The 18438-nt window shown below is 48.6% G+C and overlaps 1 protein-coding gene across 6 annotated transcripts in view; it reads left to right on the top strand.

Moving 5' to 3' along the window:
- Positions 1-18438, top strand: part of PNPLA1 (patatin like phospholipase domain containing 1) — a 49234-nt gene that overhangs the window by 9551 nt on the left and 21245 nt on the right. For 4 of the 6 annotated variants that reach the window (XR_008298636.1, XR_008298635.1, XM_027057885.2 and 1 more), the window contains exons 2-3: positions 16554-16786; positions 17933-17998. Coding sequence is in view for 4 of the 6 variants with exons in the window: in XM_027057885.2 (XP_026913686.2) it covers positions 16554-16786; positions 17933-17998 (299 nt within the window). In the remaining 2 variants the exon portion in view is untranslated. Of the gene's footprint in view, positions 1-11678; positions 11898-14664; positions 15564-16553; positions 16787-17932; positions 17999-18438 lie in introns of those variants that run through there. The other 2 variants (XM_053222890.1, XM_053222889.1) reach the window with 2 other exon arrangements.

The following is an 18438-nucleotide window of genomic DNA, read 5'->3' as shown; positions in this document are numbered from 1 at the left end:
CAAAGGAAACCCAATATCCCTTAGTTGTCACCTCTGAATTCCTACACCAGCACCACCCCGCGCCCCCCTCCAAGTGCCTGGCAACCGCTAATCTACTTTCTGTCTCTGCAGATTTGTCTATTCTGGACATTTCCTATCAATGGACTCACACAATGCGTGGTCTTTTGTATTCGGCTTCTTTCATTTAGCAGAATGTTTTCAAATGCGTCCATATTGTCGCATGTGTGGTTGTTTCATTCTTTCTCTTATCTGATATTCCATTGTGTGGATATAACACGTTTTATTTATTTATGTATTCACCAGGTAATATACATTTGGGTGTTTTTACTTTGGGCTATTATGAATAATGCTGCTATAAAAATACATGTACATTAAAAAAAACTTATTAATAACTTTTTTAACAAAAAGTATTTCAAACATGTTGAAGAAAGGGCAATATCATGGACACTTACCACCCCCCCACCCCCCCCCACCCCCCCCCCACCCCCGCCCAGCCAAGAACCCATCCTGTAACTTCAATAGTTATCAGCATTTACAACCTGGGTTTCATCCAGAGCCTCCCCACCCAGCTTTGTTTTGTTTTGTAAGTTGCATGTAGCCTCACCAGGCTTTGTTTTTTACATGAACGTCTCAGACCATGTATCTCTGTGCAGAGAAAGACTGTGAGTCTGAGGAAGCCCAGGGGCACGGAGGCGGGTCGATCTGCTCACACAGCACAGACTGTGGGGGCAGGCACCTGCTTCAGTGGCTGTTACGCAGCATCTCCTAGTGGGTGAGAGGAGGGACCATGAGCTCATCAGGTGACTTTGTTTTGTCCTCTAAAAGTAATTATCTTCCTGGGGCACCTGGGTGGCTCTGTTGGCTAAGCATCTGATTCTTGGTTTCGGCTCGGGTCATGATCTCAGTTTGTGAGTTTGAGCCCCACGTTGGGCTCTGCTCTGGCAGCATGTAGAGCCTGCTTGGGATTCTCTCTCCCTCTCCCTCTCCCTGCCCCCCCCCCCCCCCCCCCCCGCTCAGAGTCTCTCTCTCTCTCTTTCTCTCTCCCTCTCAAAACAAATAAACAAACTTAAAAAAATTTTTTTAAGTAATTATTTTCCAAGCACTGTCATGCTGCCTTCTCAACCCCCAACCTCTGCCCCAGCCCCCACCGCTCCAAACCCCCAAACCACTAAATAAAATATTAAAAGGGTGGGACTCTGGACCAGGGCTAGGATTGGGAGCTTTTCTTTTCAGTCCCACGGTATGGAGTCTCAGGATGAGTCATATCCCTGTGCCTTTGCTCCAGCTGTTCCCTCTCTGAGGAATGCCGTCCCTTCTTCTCTCCCCACATAACATCTCCCCATCCTCCAAGGCCTACCTCAGACATCACTTCCCCTGAGAGTGAATCCTGATTTCCTTCTTGTTCCCACAGCCAGAGAATAGCCCTTACCTCAGACGCCAGAATCCTCATGGGAAAGAGCACCTGATTAGGCATCAGGCCCTCTGGATTCTGAGAACCAGAATGTCCTAGAGGCAGATCATCAGCCTAGCTTGCCACACACATTGTTTTCACCTGGTCTTTCACGGTAGGGTTCAGTAAGGAGGGAGGTGGGGTTCAAACCAAAGCTGGTGTGATCCCAAGGTCTAAACTCTCTCCTTTCCCAAAGTCTAAACCCTTCCTTTCCCCCTGGGCCCAGGAATCCATTCAGCAGTGAGTGACCTTGGACCAGCCATCTTGAGCTTAGCTCAGTGGCTGTACAATGGGAGAGAATCAGGCCTGCCTTCCCCTCTCCACGGCCTGGCTCTGGGAATCACAGTGGTTCCTATGAATGAGGTTTGCCAACTAAGGGGTTGATACTATAGTTGCTTTGGTTGGGATAGCAGAGGCTTCAGCAAGACAGAAGAGCATTGCTCACTTATATGACCTTTTGCACTCCAGCCTCCCAAAGCTAGTGTGGTGGCTCCACAGAGTTAGGACCAAGCTTCCTTCCATTGTGCTGCCTACAGTCCAGTAGGGCTCCCCATGATGTCTTTATTCCAGCTAGGTGGGGAAGGAAAAGCAGAGGGCACACCTCCTCTCTTTAAGGGCAGGCCTTGGAAGTGACACACATCATGTCACCTTACATCCCATGGAGCTGCACTTAGTCACGTGACCACATCTAACTGCAAAGGAAACTGGGAAATGTAGACTTTATTCTGGGAAGCCACGTGTCTGGCTCAAAACCGTAGGTTCAAGTCCCAAGGAAGAAGCGGAGAATGGATGGTGGGGACAATTAGCAGTCTCTGCCACAACGACCATAACTGGAGACATGGCAATGATGGAAAACTCAGTCTCAGCCTGGGACCAAGACCCTGACTCCATAACCACCGGGCCAAGTCCATTTCTGTTGGCTGGGAGGGCCTCAGCTCCGAACCATCAGTAGGCTGCCCTCCGGGCAGCTGAGGGTTGAGAACCTCAGTCCTGCTACAGGGCCCGGATGGTGCAACACAGCAGCCATTACACCCTCTACCTAAAATGGCCTTCTGGCTTTCTCTGGAGAGATGTCACCTTCTTCCAAGATACCTTCCCATTTTACCCCACTGGATCTCTTTCCATGATCTCTCATTTGCCCATAGAACCTGTCTACCTGTTCTAGCACTTGATGGTAGACGGTCTTAATGATTTCGTTTCGAGGGCTGTGTCTTGTTTCATCAACTAGCTGGTTGAGCAATCTGAGATTTTATGAGTCCCGTGGCTCCACAAACTGCTTGTCAAACAAGAAATGCTTGATAAACTCCCGATGATTGCTGGCTGTTGGCAGGCATGACGTTGAACGTGTTTTTGCAATTTCTATCTTGGAGTCTACCTGACTCTTAGATAAGTTTCTGCATTTATGGAGCTGATTAGACTTATAATACTAGAATTTCATAGAAGGAAGGTCAGTGAGTCCAACTTTTTCATTTTACAGATGATTGTATTTAGATTTTGGGAGAGGAAGTAACTGGTTGGAGGTGGACCTTGCTTTGGCCAATGTTTTCCAAACTGTGTTCCAAAGAACCCCATCGATCTATGAGAATAGGGGAGGTTGAGGGGAGAGAGGAGCCAGGGAACAGGGAGAGGACACACACAGAAGCCCTGGGACCTCCCCCCAGCTTCAAGAAGTATAGTCCCGGGGGCGCCTGGCTGGCTTAGTCGGTTGAGTGTCCGACTTCAGCTCAGGTCATGATCTCACAGTTTGTGGGTTCAAGCCCACATCAGGCTCTGCGCTGACAGCTCAGAGCCTGGATCCTGCTTCAGATTCTGTGTTTCCCCTCTTTCTCTGCCCCTCCCCCACTGGGCTCTGTCTCTCAAATATAAAGGAACATTTAAAAAACATTTTTTTTTTGAAGTATAGTCCTGCTATTGTCCATTCTTCTTAAAATTTCATTTAGAGGAAGGTTCCAATGATTTATTTATTTATTTATTTATTTATTTATTTATTTTTAAGTTTGAAAGCCACCTTTTGAGTCTAATCCACTTAGTGTGCAGACAAAGAAGTTGAGGACGAGGATCTGGCTGAATTGCAGTGATAAAATAGACCAGTCATTGATTCATTCCAGGTTCCAGCCGTGAACAAAACAGCCATCTGCCCTCGTGAAGCTGACCTCGCCTTGATGGAATAAGCCATGAATAACCAAACACATAGAAAAACATCAGCGTGCATGCTCCAAGGAGAAAATAAAGCAGGAGAAGGGTGTGGCAAACGATTAAAGGGTGGATTAAAGGGTGAGGTTTCAGGTGTGCTGGTCGGGGGAGGCCTCTCTGAGGTGGAAGGAAGGGAGGAGGAGCCACGTGAGCTCAGAGAAAAGAGTGTTCCAGGCTGAGAGCCCTGAGGAGCAAATGTGCTTGATTTTCAGAAAGGAAGGCCCGCTGTCCTGCACAGGAAGTGGGCTTTCAAAGGCCCCTGCAGAGCACATGAGAGCACCAGAGGGACCCTGCCCCATATACATGGCACGGCAGGACCCTTCCACGGAGATGGAGTCCACTACAGGTGTCCTGGTCTCCCTCCCACCTGCCAAGCCAGTGACCAAAGGCCTCCTGGGGCCCTGGAGCCAAGGCTGAAGTTATTGTCATTGGCAGGTGGCCAGGTGTGTTCCAGGCGGTGGGCCCACTGGCCCTCAGGGGCCTGTACTGGGAGGACAAGACCACTTTGTGAGAACCTTGGCCCTGGTGACTCCTTTCTTGGGTCAATTGAGGAACAAGACCCCCAGGGGTGGTGGAGAGTGCGGTTCCCAGGAAGGAGGAGGTTGGGGCTGGCTTTCCGGCTCTGCCACTCATCACTGTGGGTCCTTGGCCGGCCAGTGACCTGCCTCCCCCTTTGGTTTTCCCATCTCTAACTTGGGAGTGCGAGCACATCCTTTAGCCATTACAGTGAGGGAGAAGGAAGTCATGGTGTTCCTGGCACAGTGCCTGGCAAAACAGGTCTTTGATGAAGGCATGTTGAGTGAAGGGGAGAATAAGTACAAAGAAAATTCTCTTGAAATACAAAAGCATAGGTGAAGCAGCATTTTTCACATTTCACCGAAGAATGTCTGAATGAACTTATTAAACTTATTGAAACAAAGATTACTACCTGGGTAGCTTATTTGGTGGAGCATCCAACTGTTGCTTTTGGCTCAGGTCATGATCCCAGGGTCATGGGATCGAGCCCCTTGGGCTCCACGCTGAGCATGGAGACTGCTTGAGAGTCTGTCTGTCTCTCTCTCTCCCTCTCTCTCTCTTTCAAGACAAAACAAAACAAAACAAAACAAAACAAAACCACACACACACAAAGATTACTAGACTCCAACCTTGTCCAATTAATTTTCTTTTGAGAGAGAGAGAGCATGCGTGTAAGCACGAGCAGGGGAAGGGCAGAAGGAGAGAATCTCAAGCAGGCTCGACGCTCAGCACAGCGCCCAACACGGGGCTCGACCCCATAACCCTGGGATCATGACCTGAGCCGAAATCCAGAGTCGGACGCTCAACCGACTGAGCCACCCAGGCACCCTTAATATTTTTAATATTTTAATTGTGAGCTCATCTGTACAACTACTTAGTGGTTTGTTTTTGTTTTTTGTTTTTGTTTTTGTTTTTTTTTGCAAATTCTGTGTGGCCTGGGCAGTGACAGGACCCAACTGAGCTGGTTTGCCAGGCCCTGGCCAGGCATCCCTGGGTTCTCACCCACTCAGGATCAATTTTCATGGTCATTACTCTGGTAGGCTGTGTCAATGCTAACTGTAAACCACATGTAAGGCAGGCTTGGGGGGCTTTGAATTTTTATGAGAGACTATCTTTTCACCCAGAGCCCTGGGCAGAGATAAGCTACTGACACCTTTCACTGGTCCAGCAGTTATCAGAGTGTCCCGACTTTAAGGGGAGGGTCTCAGTGCCCCTCACACAGCCCAGGACTACTGCCTCTGCGCCGCCAGTGTCTGGTCTGATAACTACATTACCAGCTTTCTTCTCATGGCACTGACTTTCAGTTCCTTCCTTTCTTCCCCTTCTTTCTGGTGAGTTCACCTGTGTCTCACAATTTTATTTTACATCCGGCCCTCTGTTGTCATGGTTATTCCTGAAGCTGGAAAGGTTCCTGTACTGCTGCAGTGGAAAGTCTCCCCAAAGTTCTTTAAGACCAGAATGAGAACCTCCATTTTTTTTCTCGTGCGTGCCTGTGTGTGTGTCCCCGCGGGCGTCGCGCTTGCACTCGTGCGTATAATGTGCACGTGTCCCAGATGGAACCGGGAGTTCAATCCCGGCTGCTGGGTGCACTTTTGGAATCAAAATGTCTTCATCAGAAATCATCCCCAGGGTTACTTATCTGCCCAACATGGCAGCACGTCCCGTAAAAAGTACTCTGCCCTGATCCATGTCTTAGTGTCACGCTATTAACAGCTATTTATCAAGCACTTAGAATGTGCTCAACGCCTTGCATGAATTATTTACTCTCATCTTGTCACAACCCCACGAGACAGACACTGTATTTCTACCCATTTTAGAAAGGAGGAAACAGGTATTTGGAGAGATTAGCCAACTTGCCAGGGTTTATACAACAAAACCAAGACTGAGCTCTCTCTTCATTTCTACCTTCTCCGTCCTCGTAAATCATGAGCTTAGGTGTTGCTTTGCAAGCGACTCTACAGCTTTCCTGCCTAACTCTGTGGCTAGGCGATCCTTTGCACATTGGTTAAGAAAATGAGATCAAATGACATGATAAGTGCAAAAAGGACTTTTTATAAAATGCTAGAAATGACATCACTGCATGGTGGTTGTAACTCGCGCTACCGTGTTGAGATCAGGATCTTTTCACTCACTCCAAGTAACGTGTTTGATCAACCGAGTGGATAAAAGTTCTTTTTCCCCCAGTCTTCTGGACTCTTTTTTTTTTTTTTAAACGTTTATTTATTTTTGAGACAGAGAGAGACAGAGCATGAATGGGGGAGGGGCAGAGAGAGAGGGAGACACAGAATCCAAAGCAGGCTCCAGGCTCTGAGCCCAGAGCCTGACGAGGGGCTTGAACTCACGGACCGCGAGATCATGACCTGAGCTGAAGTCGGACGCTTAACCGACTGAGCCACCCAGGCGCCCCTGGACTCTTAAGTTGAAGAGAATTGAATGGCAAATCTGGTAAAACTCTTTGAATATGTTGGTTACACCGTAGAAACATCTAACAATTTGCAAAGCAACTCAAGGGGGTGACAGCCTGCAGTCCGTTCCCCCCAACATCAGCAGGCATTAACTGAGCCCCTGCTGAGTGGCGGGCACTGTGTGCCTAACAGTCGTGGTCATCTGTGTGTGTGTCCCTTTTTTTTTTTTTTTACTTCAATTATAATAAACTTTTTTTTTAATGTTTAAATTGTATTTAAATCCAAGTTAGTTAACATACAGTATAATAATGATTTCAGAGTAGAATTTAGTGATTCATCACTTACATATAAACACCCCGTGTTCGGGGCGCCTGGGTGGCTCAGTCGGTTAAGCGGCCGACTTCCGCTCAGGTCATGATCTCGCGGTCCGTGAGTTTGAGCCCCGCGTCGGGCTCTGTGCTGACAGCTCAGAGCCTGGAGCCTGTTTCAGATTCTGTGTCTCCCTCTCTCTGACCCTCCCCCGTTCATGCTCTGTCTCTCTCTGTCTCAAAAATAAATAAACGTTAAAAAAAATTAAAAAATAAATAAATAAACACCTGTGTTCATCCCAACAAGTGCTGTCCTTAATGCCCATCCCCCATTTAGCCCAGCCCCACCCCCACCTCCAGCAATCCTCAGTTTGTTCTCTATATCTAAGAGTCTCTTATGGTTTGCCTCCTTCTCTGTTTTAATCTTATTTTTCCTTCCCTTCTTCTATGTTCATCTGTTTTGTTTCTTTTTTGTTTTAATGTTTTTTATTCATTTTTGGGAGACAGAGAGAGACAGAGCACTAGCGGGGCGGGGGCGGGGACGGGGGGAGCCGAGAGAGAGGGAGACACAGAATCTGAAGCAGGTTCCAGTGTCTTACTGTCAGCACAGAGCTCAACACAGGGCTCAAACCCACAAACTGTGAGATCATGACCTGAACCGAAGTCAGATGCATAACCAACTGAGCCACTCAGGTGCCCCCTGTTTTGTTTCCTAAATTCCACATAGGAGTGAAATCACATGATATTTGTCTTTCTCTGACTGATTTCCCTTTGTATAATACATTCTAGTTCCATCCATGTTGTTGCAAATGGCAAGATTTCATTCTTTTTGATCATTAAGTAGTATTCTATTGTGTGTGTGTGTGTGTGTGTGTGTGTGTGTGTGTATACCACATCTTTGTCCATTTATCAGTCAATGGACGTTTGGTTTCTTTCCATTTTAATTCTGGAATATTGCTAGATTTACAGAAAAGTTGCTGAGGTTGTACAGATAGTGTGATATGTCCTTCACCCAAGTCCCCCCTAATGTGAGCATCTTCATAACTATGATACGCTTGTCAACACTAAGCCATCAACACTGGTACATTATTATAACTATAGATTTTGCCAGTTTTTTCTAGTAATGTCTTTCTTTCTGCCCCAGGATCTAATCCGGGATCCCTCGTTGCATTTGGTGGATCCATTTCTAAACCAATTCTAAACCAATTCTACAGGGAAAACAGGCAAACAAACAATAAACAAACCTCCAGATCAGTTTGACTCCCATCTGACTCAGGAGTTGACCTGTTGCTCCAGCTCTGCCCTCGTGAAACCACCCTGTAAGGAAGAATCTCCTTCTTGGCCCCAGCTCAGGGCCTTGTGCCCATCGATGTGGGGGCAAGAATTAGGACCAGGCTTGACAGAGAAAATTGCCCTGTGGTTTGCTTTCTCACAGCTGGAAAGATTCCTGTCAGTGCAGTAGAAAAGAGGTTCTTTGATCTCCTTCTTCAGCTCATCATTCATTCATTCACTCATTTATTCATTCATTCATTCATTTTTTAAGTTTATTTATTTTGAAAGAGACAGAGAGAGAGAGAGAGAGAGAGAATGAGAGTGTGGGAAGGGCAGAGGCGGGGGGTGGGCGGCAGGGTAGAGAGAATCCCAAGCAGGCTCCACACTGTCAGCGCAGAGCCTGATGGGGGCTCCAACTCAGGAACCTCGAGATCATGACCTACACCGAAATCAAGTCGGATGCTTAACCAACTGAGCCACCCAGTCACCCGTCATTCATTCATTTTTAAAACATGTTTATTAATGCTTTCAGCAAACATTTATTAAGTTCCTACAGTGTGCCAGGTACTGAATTAAGTGCCAAGGGCATAATGGGGAACAAAACAGAAATAGTCCCTACTTATGGAACATTAAATAATTTATTTATTCATTCTTGAATACGTTGAATACTAAGTGTTCAACACTGTGCTAGGCAGTATGGGGGGAAGGATATTCTTAATACAGGCCTTGTCCTCAAGGGATGCAGCTGGCCAGAGACACAGGACAAGCCACTCAAGACAGCCTGACATAAACGGTGTGGACAGTAAGGAGAGACAGAGAGCTAAGAGCGAGGGTGAGCAGGGAGGGCTTCAGGGAGGGGGCCCAGATCTTAAGCTGGACTTAAGGGTGAGGTCTGTATGGTTAAAAAAAAAAAAAAAAAAAGATGGGGGGGTGGCACCTGGCTGGCTCAGTCCAAGAGCGTGTGGCTCTTGATCTCAGGGTTGTGAGTTTGAGCCCCAGGTTGGGTGTAGAGATTACTTACAAATAAAATATTATATTTTTTAAAAAGTGCGTGTCGAAGGGAAGTAAGCAGGATTGTGCACTTGTGTTTACCCAGAAGAGTTGAGACAGACTGCCCCTGAGGAGGGGCTTTGGGTGTGGGGATAGAAGAACATATATTTGAAGGTGTGGTTTGGGATCTGTTGCTCTAAAGGGAGACTTCCTGTCTCCCGGGGACATCTGAGCCCTTAGGAAGTGTGCCTAAGCTAAGTCCCAGAAAGGCAGATCCCAAGAGCCTTCGTGAGAACCACCCCCTTGCCTCACAGTGGGAAGCAGAGGCTCTGAGAGACAAAGCCGTGGAAAGAACATAGGCTTTGGAGGCCTAGCTCTGCGGCTTTCCAGCTGTGCGCCCTTGAGCAAGTTACTGGTGAGCCTCTGTTTCCTGCGTATAAAGAGATAACCCTAGTACCTACCTCAAAGGAGTTGTGAAGATTAAATGAGACAATGAGGCCTCAGAGCCCGGCTCAGCACCAGAAAGTGCTAAGTGTCAAACGTGGTAAGTGTCATAAACGAGAACACTGTGGTCTCAAGAGAACTTCAAGATTCCCATGACATAGATTAGACATTTAATGAAAATAAAATGTATTTGGAGAGCTTCAAAAAAAAAAAAAAAAGACTCCTATGACATGGATGGAGAGAGCTGACTCTCCAAAGTCTCGGACAGCGGGGGCAGTGAATGTCTCCAGTTGGCAGAAATGAACTTGCGTTACCGTGGTTTGGAGAGAGGGAGACACAGGTGTTCCTGTGCAGTGGCACCCTAATTTGAACATCTCTTGAATGAGGAGATATTCAGGGATGGCCTTTTTTCTGTTTAGCAGAGACTCACTTGGAGGTCTTTTGACCCTGCTCCCCTCCCCACCGCAACACACACAGAAAACAAAACAAAACAAAATACAAAGTAAAACGAAACAAAAACAACTTTTAAGACTAGGGGGTGACAAGTTCACAGCTCTTGCACTACCGTAGGGTCCCCTCAGTAGTGCAAGGAGAGTCTGTAGGGTGGGATAGGCCACAGCCTGGAAAGGGGACAATACTGGTTTCTACCTTGGAGCAAGATCCCAAAGAGACTTGTGGTCCACCACAGAAAACAGTCAGAGAGAAAAGAGCAGAGGCAACGACACTGAGAACATTCTGAGGTTCCAGAGAACTTTCTAGATACATTCCCTCTCTGCCTGTTTTATCTCCAGTCGATCAGTAGATCCTTCAGTGACAAGTCAGGGAGATTGTGCCTGGATTCTGGGAAGAGGCACACAGGGGCAGGGTGAGGCCCCAGTCCTGGAAAGACCCCCATGGGTACCTTGACAGGAACCCAGGTATGAACCGCAGGAAGGCACTGCTGTTTCCATGGCAACCTGATATAAGCTGATATGAACTTTTAAAGCCAATTTAGTAAACTCTTCGGGCTAGAAAAAGGTCTGTGTGAAAGATTGTTATTATCCGTAGAAGAGTATTGGCTTTGAGGTTTTGTTTTTTTAAGTGCTTACTAGGTCAGAGTGGTTTTGCCTTTGGCAAAAGCCTGTAATGCATTCAGAACAGAGTAGAAAAACGTGAATTTTCTCACACATTCTAGTTCCAGTTTCTGTTAACATAGACTGTGGCCTATGGGATAACCATCTTTATTCATCTCTCTGTCCATCCAACCATCCAGCCATCCAGATGAATTTATTGAGTTTCATCTTTATCCTGGGCTCGATTTCTAATTCGTAAAATAAGAGGATTTCTTCTGGTTTCGTATTTTGACCTAGGCTCCTAGAATCTTCGGCTGCTTTCAGCAGCCTCCTTCCTAGGGCGGGATGGGGCGATTGGGCAGGGTCTGAGACCCCACTTGGCTTCAACCTAGAACAGCCCTGTTTCTAGCTGTTGTATATATCGGATTTCCGCTTGAGGTTTCTTTTGAATAAAGGCTCCCCGACTGAAAAATCGCTGCCCCAGAAGGTCTCTCTGGATCTTCCAGTGGCCACGCTGCGGCTTCAAGCCAAATCGTTTTTCAATCAATGCCCCTGCCGTGTGGGGTATGGAAATAAAAAGGTGAATAAAACCAGGGTCACTACCCCTCAGGGGCACGCTGTCACTGTGAAGAAACACTGAGATCGCAAGTGCGAATGGGTAAATGACTGTTGTTAAGATAATAGGAATTTTTTATTATTATAGTGCAGTCGGGCAGTCAGGATACACCCACGGGGATAGGCAGCCTATAATTCAGCCTACAATTAGGGACCAGGTAGGAGCTGCACACTCCTAGGTGCTCCGTGCAGGGACTCCGAGAATTGCAGGGCTTTCCTGGGAACGCAGCTCTGCTCGCCGCCGCCGCCTCCCCTGGGGCTGCTGCGCCGCCCGCTTCCCCCCTGCTTACCGCGCCCGCTGCTGGGAAGCACGGCCGGCGGGGGGTCGGGGGGGGGGAATGGGGGGCGCCTGGCGGTGATTGGCTGAGCCGGAGGTTGTTGCTAGGCTACCAGTCCGCGGGAGACGGGGGGCCCGCTCAGTCCCATCCTCCACCGCAGATCTACCCGGCGCCGCCGCAGACCCCATCCGGGCACCCTGTGAAGGAGATCCCCAGCAGTTTAAGTTGTCGGCCGCCACGTGCCCATCTTTCCAGGATTTTTCACTTAGCAAGAGGCCGTGTGGAGGAGGGGAAGAGAAGCGGGTTTATTCTCGGGGCACCTCGGATAAGCTGCTTCTCTCTCTGGACCTCAGTGCCCTCCTTCGATTCCTGAGGTTCATTCATTTATTCATTATCCATGCATGCAATCATGTTTATTAAGTGCCTACCGTGTTCCGGGCACCATATCAGGCGCTAGGGACGAAAGGATAAGCCAGATTGAGACCATCCTTGGTCTCACAAAGAGATGGGGGGGGGGGGGGAGGGGGGAGAGGCATTAGATTTAAGCAAATACATAAGATAAACATATATCTTATTCCTTCCTCCTCAGTGATACTTCTAAGCCCTGCCCCTTTCCCTACTAAATCTGTAGAGCCCCCCAAGTTGGCAAGAGAGGGAGAGAGTGTGGATAGCAACAGCACCACATTACAGCTGACCTAGCACCTTACTGCACCCTGAAACAGAGGCACACTGTCCCGTCTCCACAGTGTTTTTACTTTGCTCCTTTGCATCCAAAAGTGAGCCTGAGCCCACCTCGATAAAGATGTGGGGGCAGGGATCATTGTGCCCAGTTCAAATGAGAAAGCTGAAAGCCAGAAACATCAAGAAGACTTCTCCGTGGTCACAGGGAGAATTCTTGGCGTAACTGATAGGGAGCAAGTACTATGTGCAGGCACCTAAAAAGCGATCTGCCTCATCACAACCCAGTAAGGTAGTATTATTCCCATTTTATAGATTCTAAAATTGGGACTGCAAGAACTTATTTGACTTGCCAGTGATGGCCCAGATAGTATGTGGCAAAGCTGGGATTTTAACCACATCTCCCGGCTCCAAAGCCTGCGCTCTTTCCAAGAAATGGATCTGGTCCTAAAAAGAGTAAAACGACTCTCTGAGTGGCTAAGACCCGGAGTAGCTTCTAAATGCCCTTCAAAACCTCCCAGTCCCAAGATCTTATGTATTTATTTTTCTATTGAAATTCTTGGCACGACAGATGCATAAAATTTGGTCAATTGGCCACAGTTATCAATACCGTTGACCCTGTTATCTATCCATCTCTCTGGGATGACCTTGCCTTCAGGCTTTTACTAGGGAATTAAGTCAAGTAGCTCTTCCCTGGGAGGAGCATCTCCAATGCTTGCTTTTCCTCCTTGTCAGGTTTTTATGTTTCTTTGTTCACATACTGAATAAATATTGAACGCCCATCAAGTGTCGTGGGCACTTGCTTGGTGGGCAAAGGTGAGTATGGCCCATCCCTTGTCCTTGAGGAGTTTCCAGCTTCTAGCAAAGGTTTCTGAAGGGCCTTCCGCAGGCGGGGTGCAGTGATAGGCCTTAGAGAGGCGAGGACCATAAGGATCTTCCCCCAAAGAATCTTCTTCTTGGCTTGGGAGACAGACTGCACTTAGATAATAAAAGGTGCGAAAGGAGGTGGGAGGAAGCAGAAATGAATGTGGCAAGTGTGGGCTGGGGTGGGAGAGCCAACCTTGAGTTTCCTGTGGTGCTGCTTTTAAATCCCATCTTGCTGTGGTCAGTGTGGGATACTGTGTCTCGGAGCCCAGCAGCCTGCAGCTTGGAAGGAGGCCTTTAAATGGGAGAAGGTGCTGGGAAGTACAGAGATAAAGAAGCAAGCTAAATTTATCCCTCCTCCCAGCATCCAGCAATTGCTATGCTTAACACTTGACTCTCTACCAGCAGAGACTTGTTTAACCAGAAGATTAGTTGCTTCTCTCTCGGCTGGGAAAAGAGGGAGAAAGAAGGGAGAGAGAGACAAAGAGAGACAGAGAAAGGGATGGTCAGAGATGTTGACGACAGGGACACACACAGAGAGCCCTCGAAAAGGAAACAAGGAGAGGCAGAGATAAAGGCATCCTTTGCTATACAGTCCCAATGCGCAGCAAGAAAGAAGGTTAAACTGGGCACCCGAGTGGGAGAAATCAATCTCCTGTCCCCTCCCTCCCTGGCTACATGATTCTGGCTTGAGCACTGCTGATTTCAAGACAGCGCCATTTTCAGATGTCAGTATATTGGAGAGGTCTATACTATTTCTATTATCTCGGTCACTGCTTTGTCCCTGTCACCCATCACCACTCATGAAGAGCTGAGAGTAAGCTGTAAATGGATAATACACAAATGCCATGATTCAAATAAGCATTGCAAGATGAAACATGCACGCCTTTGACCTAGCATTCCCACCTCTAGGAATTTATCCTAAAGAAAATAATTAAGAACAAGACGTAGGCACGCGTGCACACACACACACACACACACACACACACACACAATTAGCATGAGATTCTTCACTGCAGCATTGAAAAGCAAAGAAACATAGAAAAGCATAGAAAAAGCAAAGAAACAAAATAAATAACCGACCCCTACTGGGGACTTCCTCGGTAAATAATGGTACAACCTTACAATAGCTTTCCACGCTGCGTGTAAATTGGGTTATAAACAGGTACTTACTGATGTGGAAAGACATGATTTATTAGGTCAAAAAAACCCAATCAATTACAAAATAATGTATATTGTAGGACTCCATATATGTATTCTTATAAGTAGAATACATGTAATAAAATATATAATCTGGGAAGACATAAACTAGATGTTAATCTCTGGTTGGAGGGATCCCAAAACCCTTCAATTTTTATCTTTTTGCTTCTCTGCATTTTTCAAAATTATTTTTTTCCACGAGGAACATGTGTTTCTTGTGCAATGGGAGCAAATTTTCTTCCAGCAGTCCCAGTGAGCATCTCCTGCCGGGAGTTCAGGTGTGTGGGGGCAAGCTCAGCCAGGGGTTCCTGGCCCACAGGCGTTGTAGGAAAGGCCACCAACCCATGCAAGGCCACTGAAATGAAATGGCATTGAAATGGCATTGAAATGGCATGCCCCCACCCTGGTTTGCCTCCCCATCCTGACTGGTCTTGTGGGCGAGAACTCTGGGACCTAGCCTCTTGGCGTCCAAATACGCAGTCACTTCACAACTACTGGTGAGCTGGCCATCGCCCTCCCTTGAGGGAAAACGCTGTACAAGTTGTTGGCACATGGTAAAGCCAGCCTTACCAAAACTGCAGGGCCTTCCCACCTGTCAGGAGCACCCTCCCCTGTAAGAGGGTGACAGCTACGATGCTCTGTCGCTCAGGTCAGTCCCTACTACACATATGCAGCTGTGACTATGGATGTCGGTGGGGGGAGAAAAGAAGGCTGTCACCATGGCAACCCAGCTGGCTCAGCCTCTGGGATCAGTCCAATGCCCAGGGGAAGAAGGTGGGGTTTAGAGTGGGAGCAAACACTGCCTGGCTCTCCGACCTCAGACAAGGCACTTAGCTTCTCTCTGCCTCAGTTTCTACATCTGTAAAACGATGCTAAATCTCTTTATCCTATCCACCTCCAGGATTAACGGGAAATAATCTGAACTGTAAAACATGAAGGTGTATAGAGTCCCGAGCTTTGGTTTGTCTCTAAATTGCTGTGTGTAACTTTGGGCAAATCACTTAACCTCTCTGTGCCTCAGCCGCTCTATTTGTAAGTAGGAAAATAATATCCACCGCGATAACTCCCCAGATATATTGCCGGGCACCCCCACAAGAATCTAAGAATCTCCACGTTGGAAGGAATCTTAGCACTCACACAGGAATCTCTTCGATAAGTCCTCTGACTGAGGTACTTGCCCCACCTCTGCTTAATTACCTCCAGGGCCAGAGAGCTCCTGACTGCCCAACTTCCCAAATGCTATTTCTGCTTCCGATTTTGCCAGAGGGTTTGCACAGGGTAGACATTAACAGCAACTGGTGAATAACAGGTACAAGCCCGGCTCTAGAAGCTTGTGGCTTAGTGGAGTGGGAGCAGTATGGGTTCTGGGGTCTAGTTTAAAATCCCACTTTGTGCACTCGCCAGGGAGTTGATCTTGGGCCAGTTGACCTTGACCGATCTCTCCGAGCCTGGGTCTCCGGATCAGTAAAATGAGGTTGGAAATACCTACCTCATAGTGTTGCTGTGAGAATTGGCAAGATTGCAGTTTCTTTTTGAGCTGACAAGGCTAACTTCCCCAGGGGAATTCTGGAGACAGGTTACACCTTTCTCTGCAATCCCCTGAACAACACGTCTGCCCTCCAAACCCCATCTCGCATGGGTAGGTCCTTATGCAACCTGTTCCTCCCAGAAGGAGGGAGAAGGTTCCTCTCCCCATCCCAGAGACCTGGCCTTTGTGAAACCACACCTCAGGGCCTTCTCTCTCTCACGCCTGTACCAGGGGCTATAAAGGGAAAATGACGCAATCGTTTCAAGACAAAGTTCGCCTCAAGGCCAGTGCCCCTTCCCTGCTCACAGATTTAGTGGGCACTAAGCAAGTGTCACAAGGTGTCACTTGGTGAAGGCTTTCCACCGTATCAGTGTTTTAAGAGGAATCTCACCCAGGGCAAAAAGCCCCTAAGACCCCAGAAGAATGCAGTCCGGTGGTAGATTTCCAGATGTGGTGACTGGACGCGGGAGAAAATAGTGCGGGGTAGGAAAGCGGTCCCCTGCCCTCGATATGAAAGGAGGCAGGATGCCTGGGTCTAGTTCTGCCATTGACTGGCCGTGGACTCTCTGGAGCCAGTGACTTCATTCTTCGCGCTTTGTTCTCCTCGTGCGCAGAACGACAAGCCGACCCCGGAGACCGGCCCTGCTTCCGAATTCTAGGGTTTCCCATCTGTTGGAGACGGCGTGAGGTGGCATAGACATCAGCGACCCCTCTTGTCCAAGAGCTGCTGACCGCCGGCTCCTCTCTGCTTCCTCCACAGATGAGTACCTCAGGGTCCTCAATGTAGGTGTGGCCGAGGTGAAGAAATCCTTCCTGGGACCCTTGTCCCCATCTTGCAAGATGGTGCAGATGATGAGGCAGTTTCTGTACAAGGTCCTGCCTGAGGACTCCTACAAGGCCGCCACGGGGAAGCTCCACGTGTCCCTCACTCGGTTCACAGATGGAGAGAGTGTCGTGGTTTCAGAGTACACATCCAAGGAAGAGCTCATCGAGGCAAGGGGCGGGGCCCAGGGTGTGGGGGCGGGGCCCAGGGAGTGGGGCCCAGTTTGTGGAGACGGTCCCCCATTCTGTCGCCTGTCTTCCAACGGCCCTTGATAAAAAGGTTGAATTATCACCCAGTGGGGCATCACTTCGGAAAGGGCACTCTGTCCACTATCTGATGCTCATTAATATAAATTTCAGTCATGAATGATTACTATTGGACAGCGCTGTGGGTCTGCCCAATTTTCAGGACAAAAGGGTTAAGGGGCCCCTTCTCCGGGCCCCTCCCTCTGTCCCATATCTCTACCCCCTTCTCCTCTCCTGAATACAAGGCCCTGCCACCCATCCTCACAGCCCCACACTGGCACGGCCATGATCGTGGCCGTGGGGGAATGAATAGGCTGTGGCTGTGGACACCTCCTCCACCTACTTCGTGTCCCCCTGGGTTTATTAGCACTCAGCTCTTCAAGACTTTTCTCTCCAAGCCCTCTTCTATCAGCTCCACTCTTACTCATGCCAACCAGAGCAAACCACAGAAAGCAGGCCTCTGTGCCTTTGCACCTGAGGTGCTCTGCCTGGGATGCCCTTCCCTCCTTCCCAGCTCACTTCACCTGCTTGACAAGACTCTAGCTGCTCTTTCTGGGTATGTTCCATCATCACCAGCCTGCCCCACACTCCCCTGGGTTGGATACTCCTCTTTTGGGGCCACAGTGCCCTGGCTCATCTCCATCGCGGCACCTGTCTCACCATGTACTGTCATTAGTAAATGACATGCTTACTCTCCCTCGTTGGGCATTCGTAAGGGTGGGCGTCTCACTCTCCTTTGATTCCAGAGCCTGGACCTGGCCACACATACATGAATGGTTGTTGGGTTCCACTGGATTCGTGGAGACATGGTGCTAGAAGGGACCCTGGAGGTCACTGAGGCGGCTCCCTCTCTTTAAAGCTGGGATATCGGATCCTGACTACCTAGTAGGGTAACGAGGACCCAGGTAGTTAGGGCCAGGCCAGGAATTGAACTCGAGGCTCTGCTCCCCAGGGCAGTGCGTCTGCCTTGGATTTAAGAAGGGCCAGGATGGTGGTGACCCAGAAGCCTGCTGGTGAGCCCTCCCAGCCCACCCAGCTGCCAGGGTATCTCAGCCCTTTCTCTCCCCACAGGCACTCTACTGCAGCTGCTTTGTCCCCGTGTACTGTGGCCTCATTCCTCCAACTTACCGGGGCGTGGTGAGTGCTTCGGCGTGGGAGGGGGTGAGCCAGGACCCAGGGGTGCCTCGGGTCCCTATGGCCCTCATCTGGGAGGGCCCCTGGGTTGGGGGTGGTCTCAGGATTCAGTGGAAAGACCAAGAGTTGGAAAGATTCTTGTGTTTTTCTACTTAGAATTCCCAGTGTAGACGGATTTTTGAGGCTTTGAGATGAACTTCCCCTCCATATATCGGGCTTCACTCTGGACCCACCAACCCATTATTGAGCCTGGCTAGTCAAAACTCCATCGGCTTGCTGGATTTTCTCATACTTGACAGAGAATGTAGGATACAGACCCTGTGACATTGGTACCTGGAACAATGGGGACCTTTAATGTCATCTAGGCTAGTGCATATGAATCACCCAAGGAGGTCTTGTAAAATAATGCAAAATCTGATCCACTAGACCTGGGGCCAGAGACT

The sequence above is a fragment of the Acinonyx jubatus genome, chromosome B2 (genome assembly GCF_027475565.1).
Source record: "Acinonyx jubatus isolate Ajub_Pintada_27869175 chromosome B2, VMU_Ajub_asm_v1.0, whole genome shotgun sequence".
Classification (NCBI taxonomy): Eukaryota; Metazoa; Chordata; class Mammalia; order Carnivora; family Felidae; genus Acinonyx; species Acinonyx jubatus.
The sequence above is the reverse complement of the archived record's forward strand: the minus strand, read 5'-3'. Positions and strand labels throughout refer to the sequence as shown.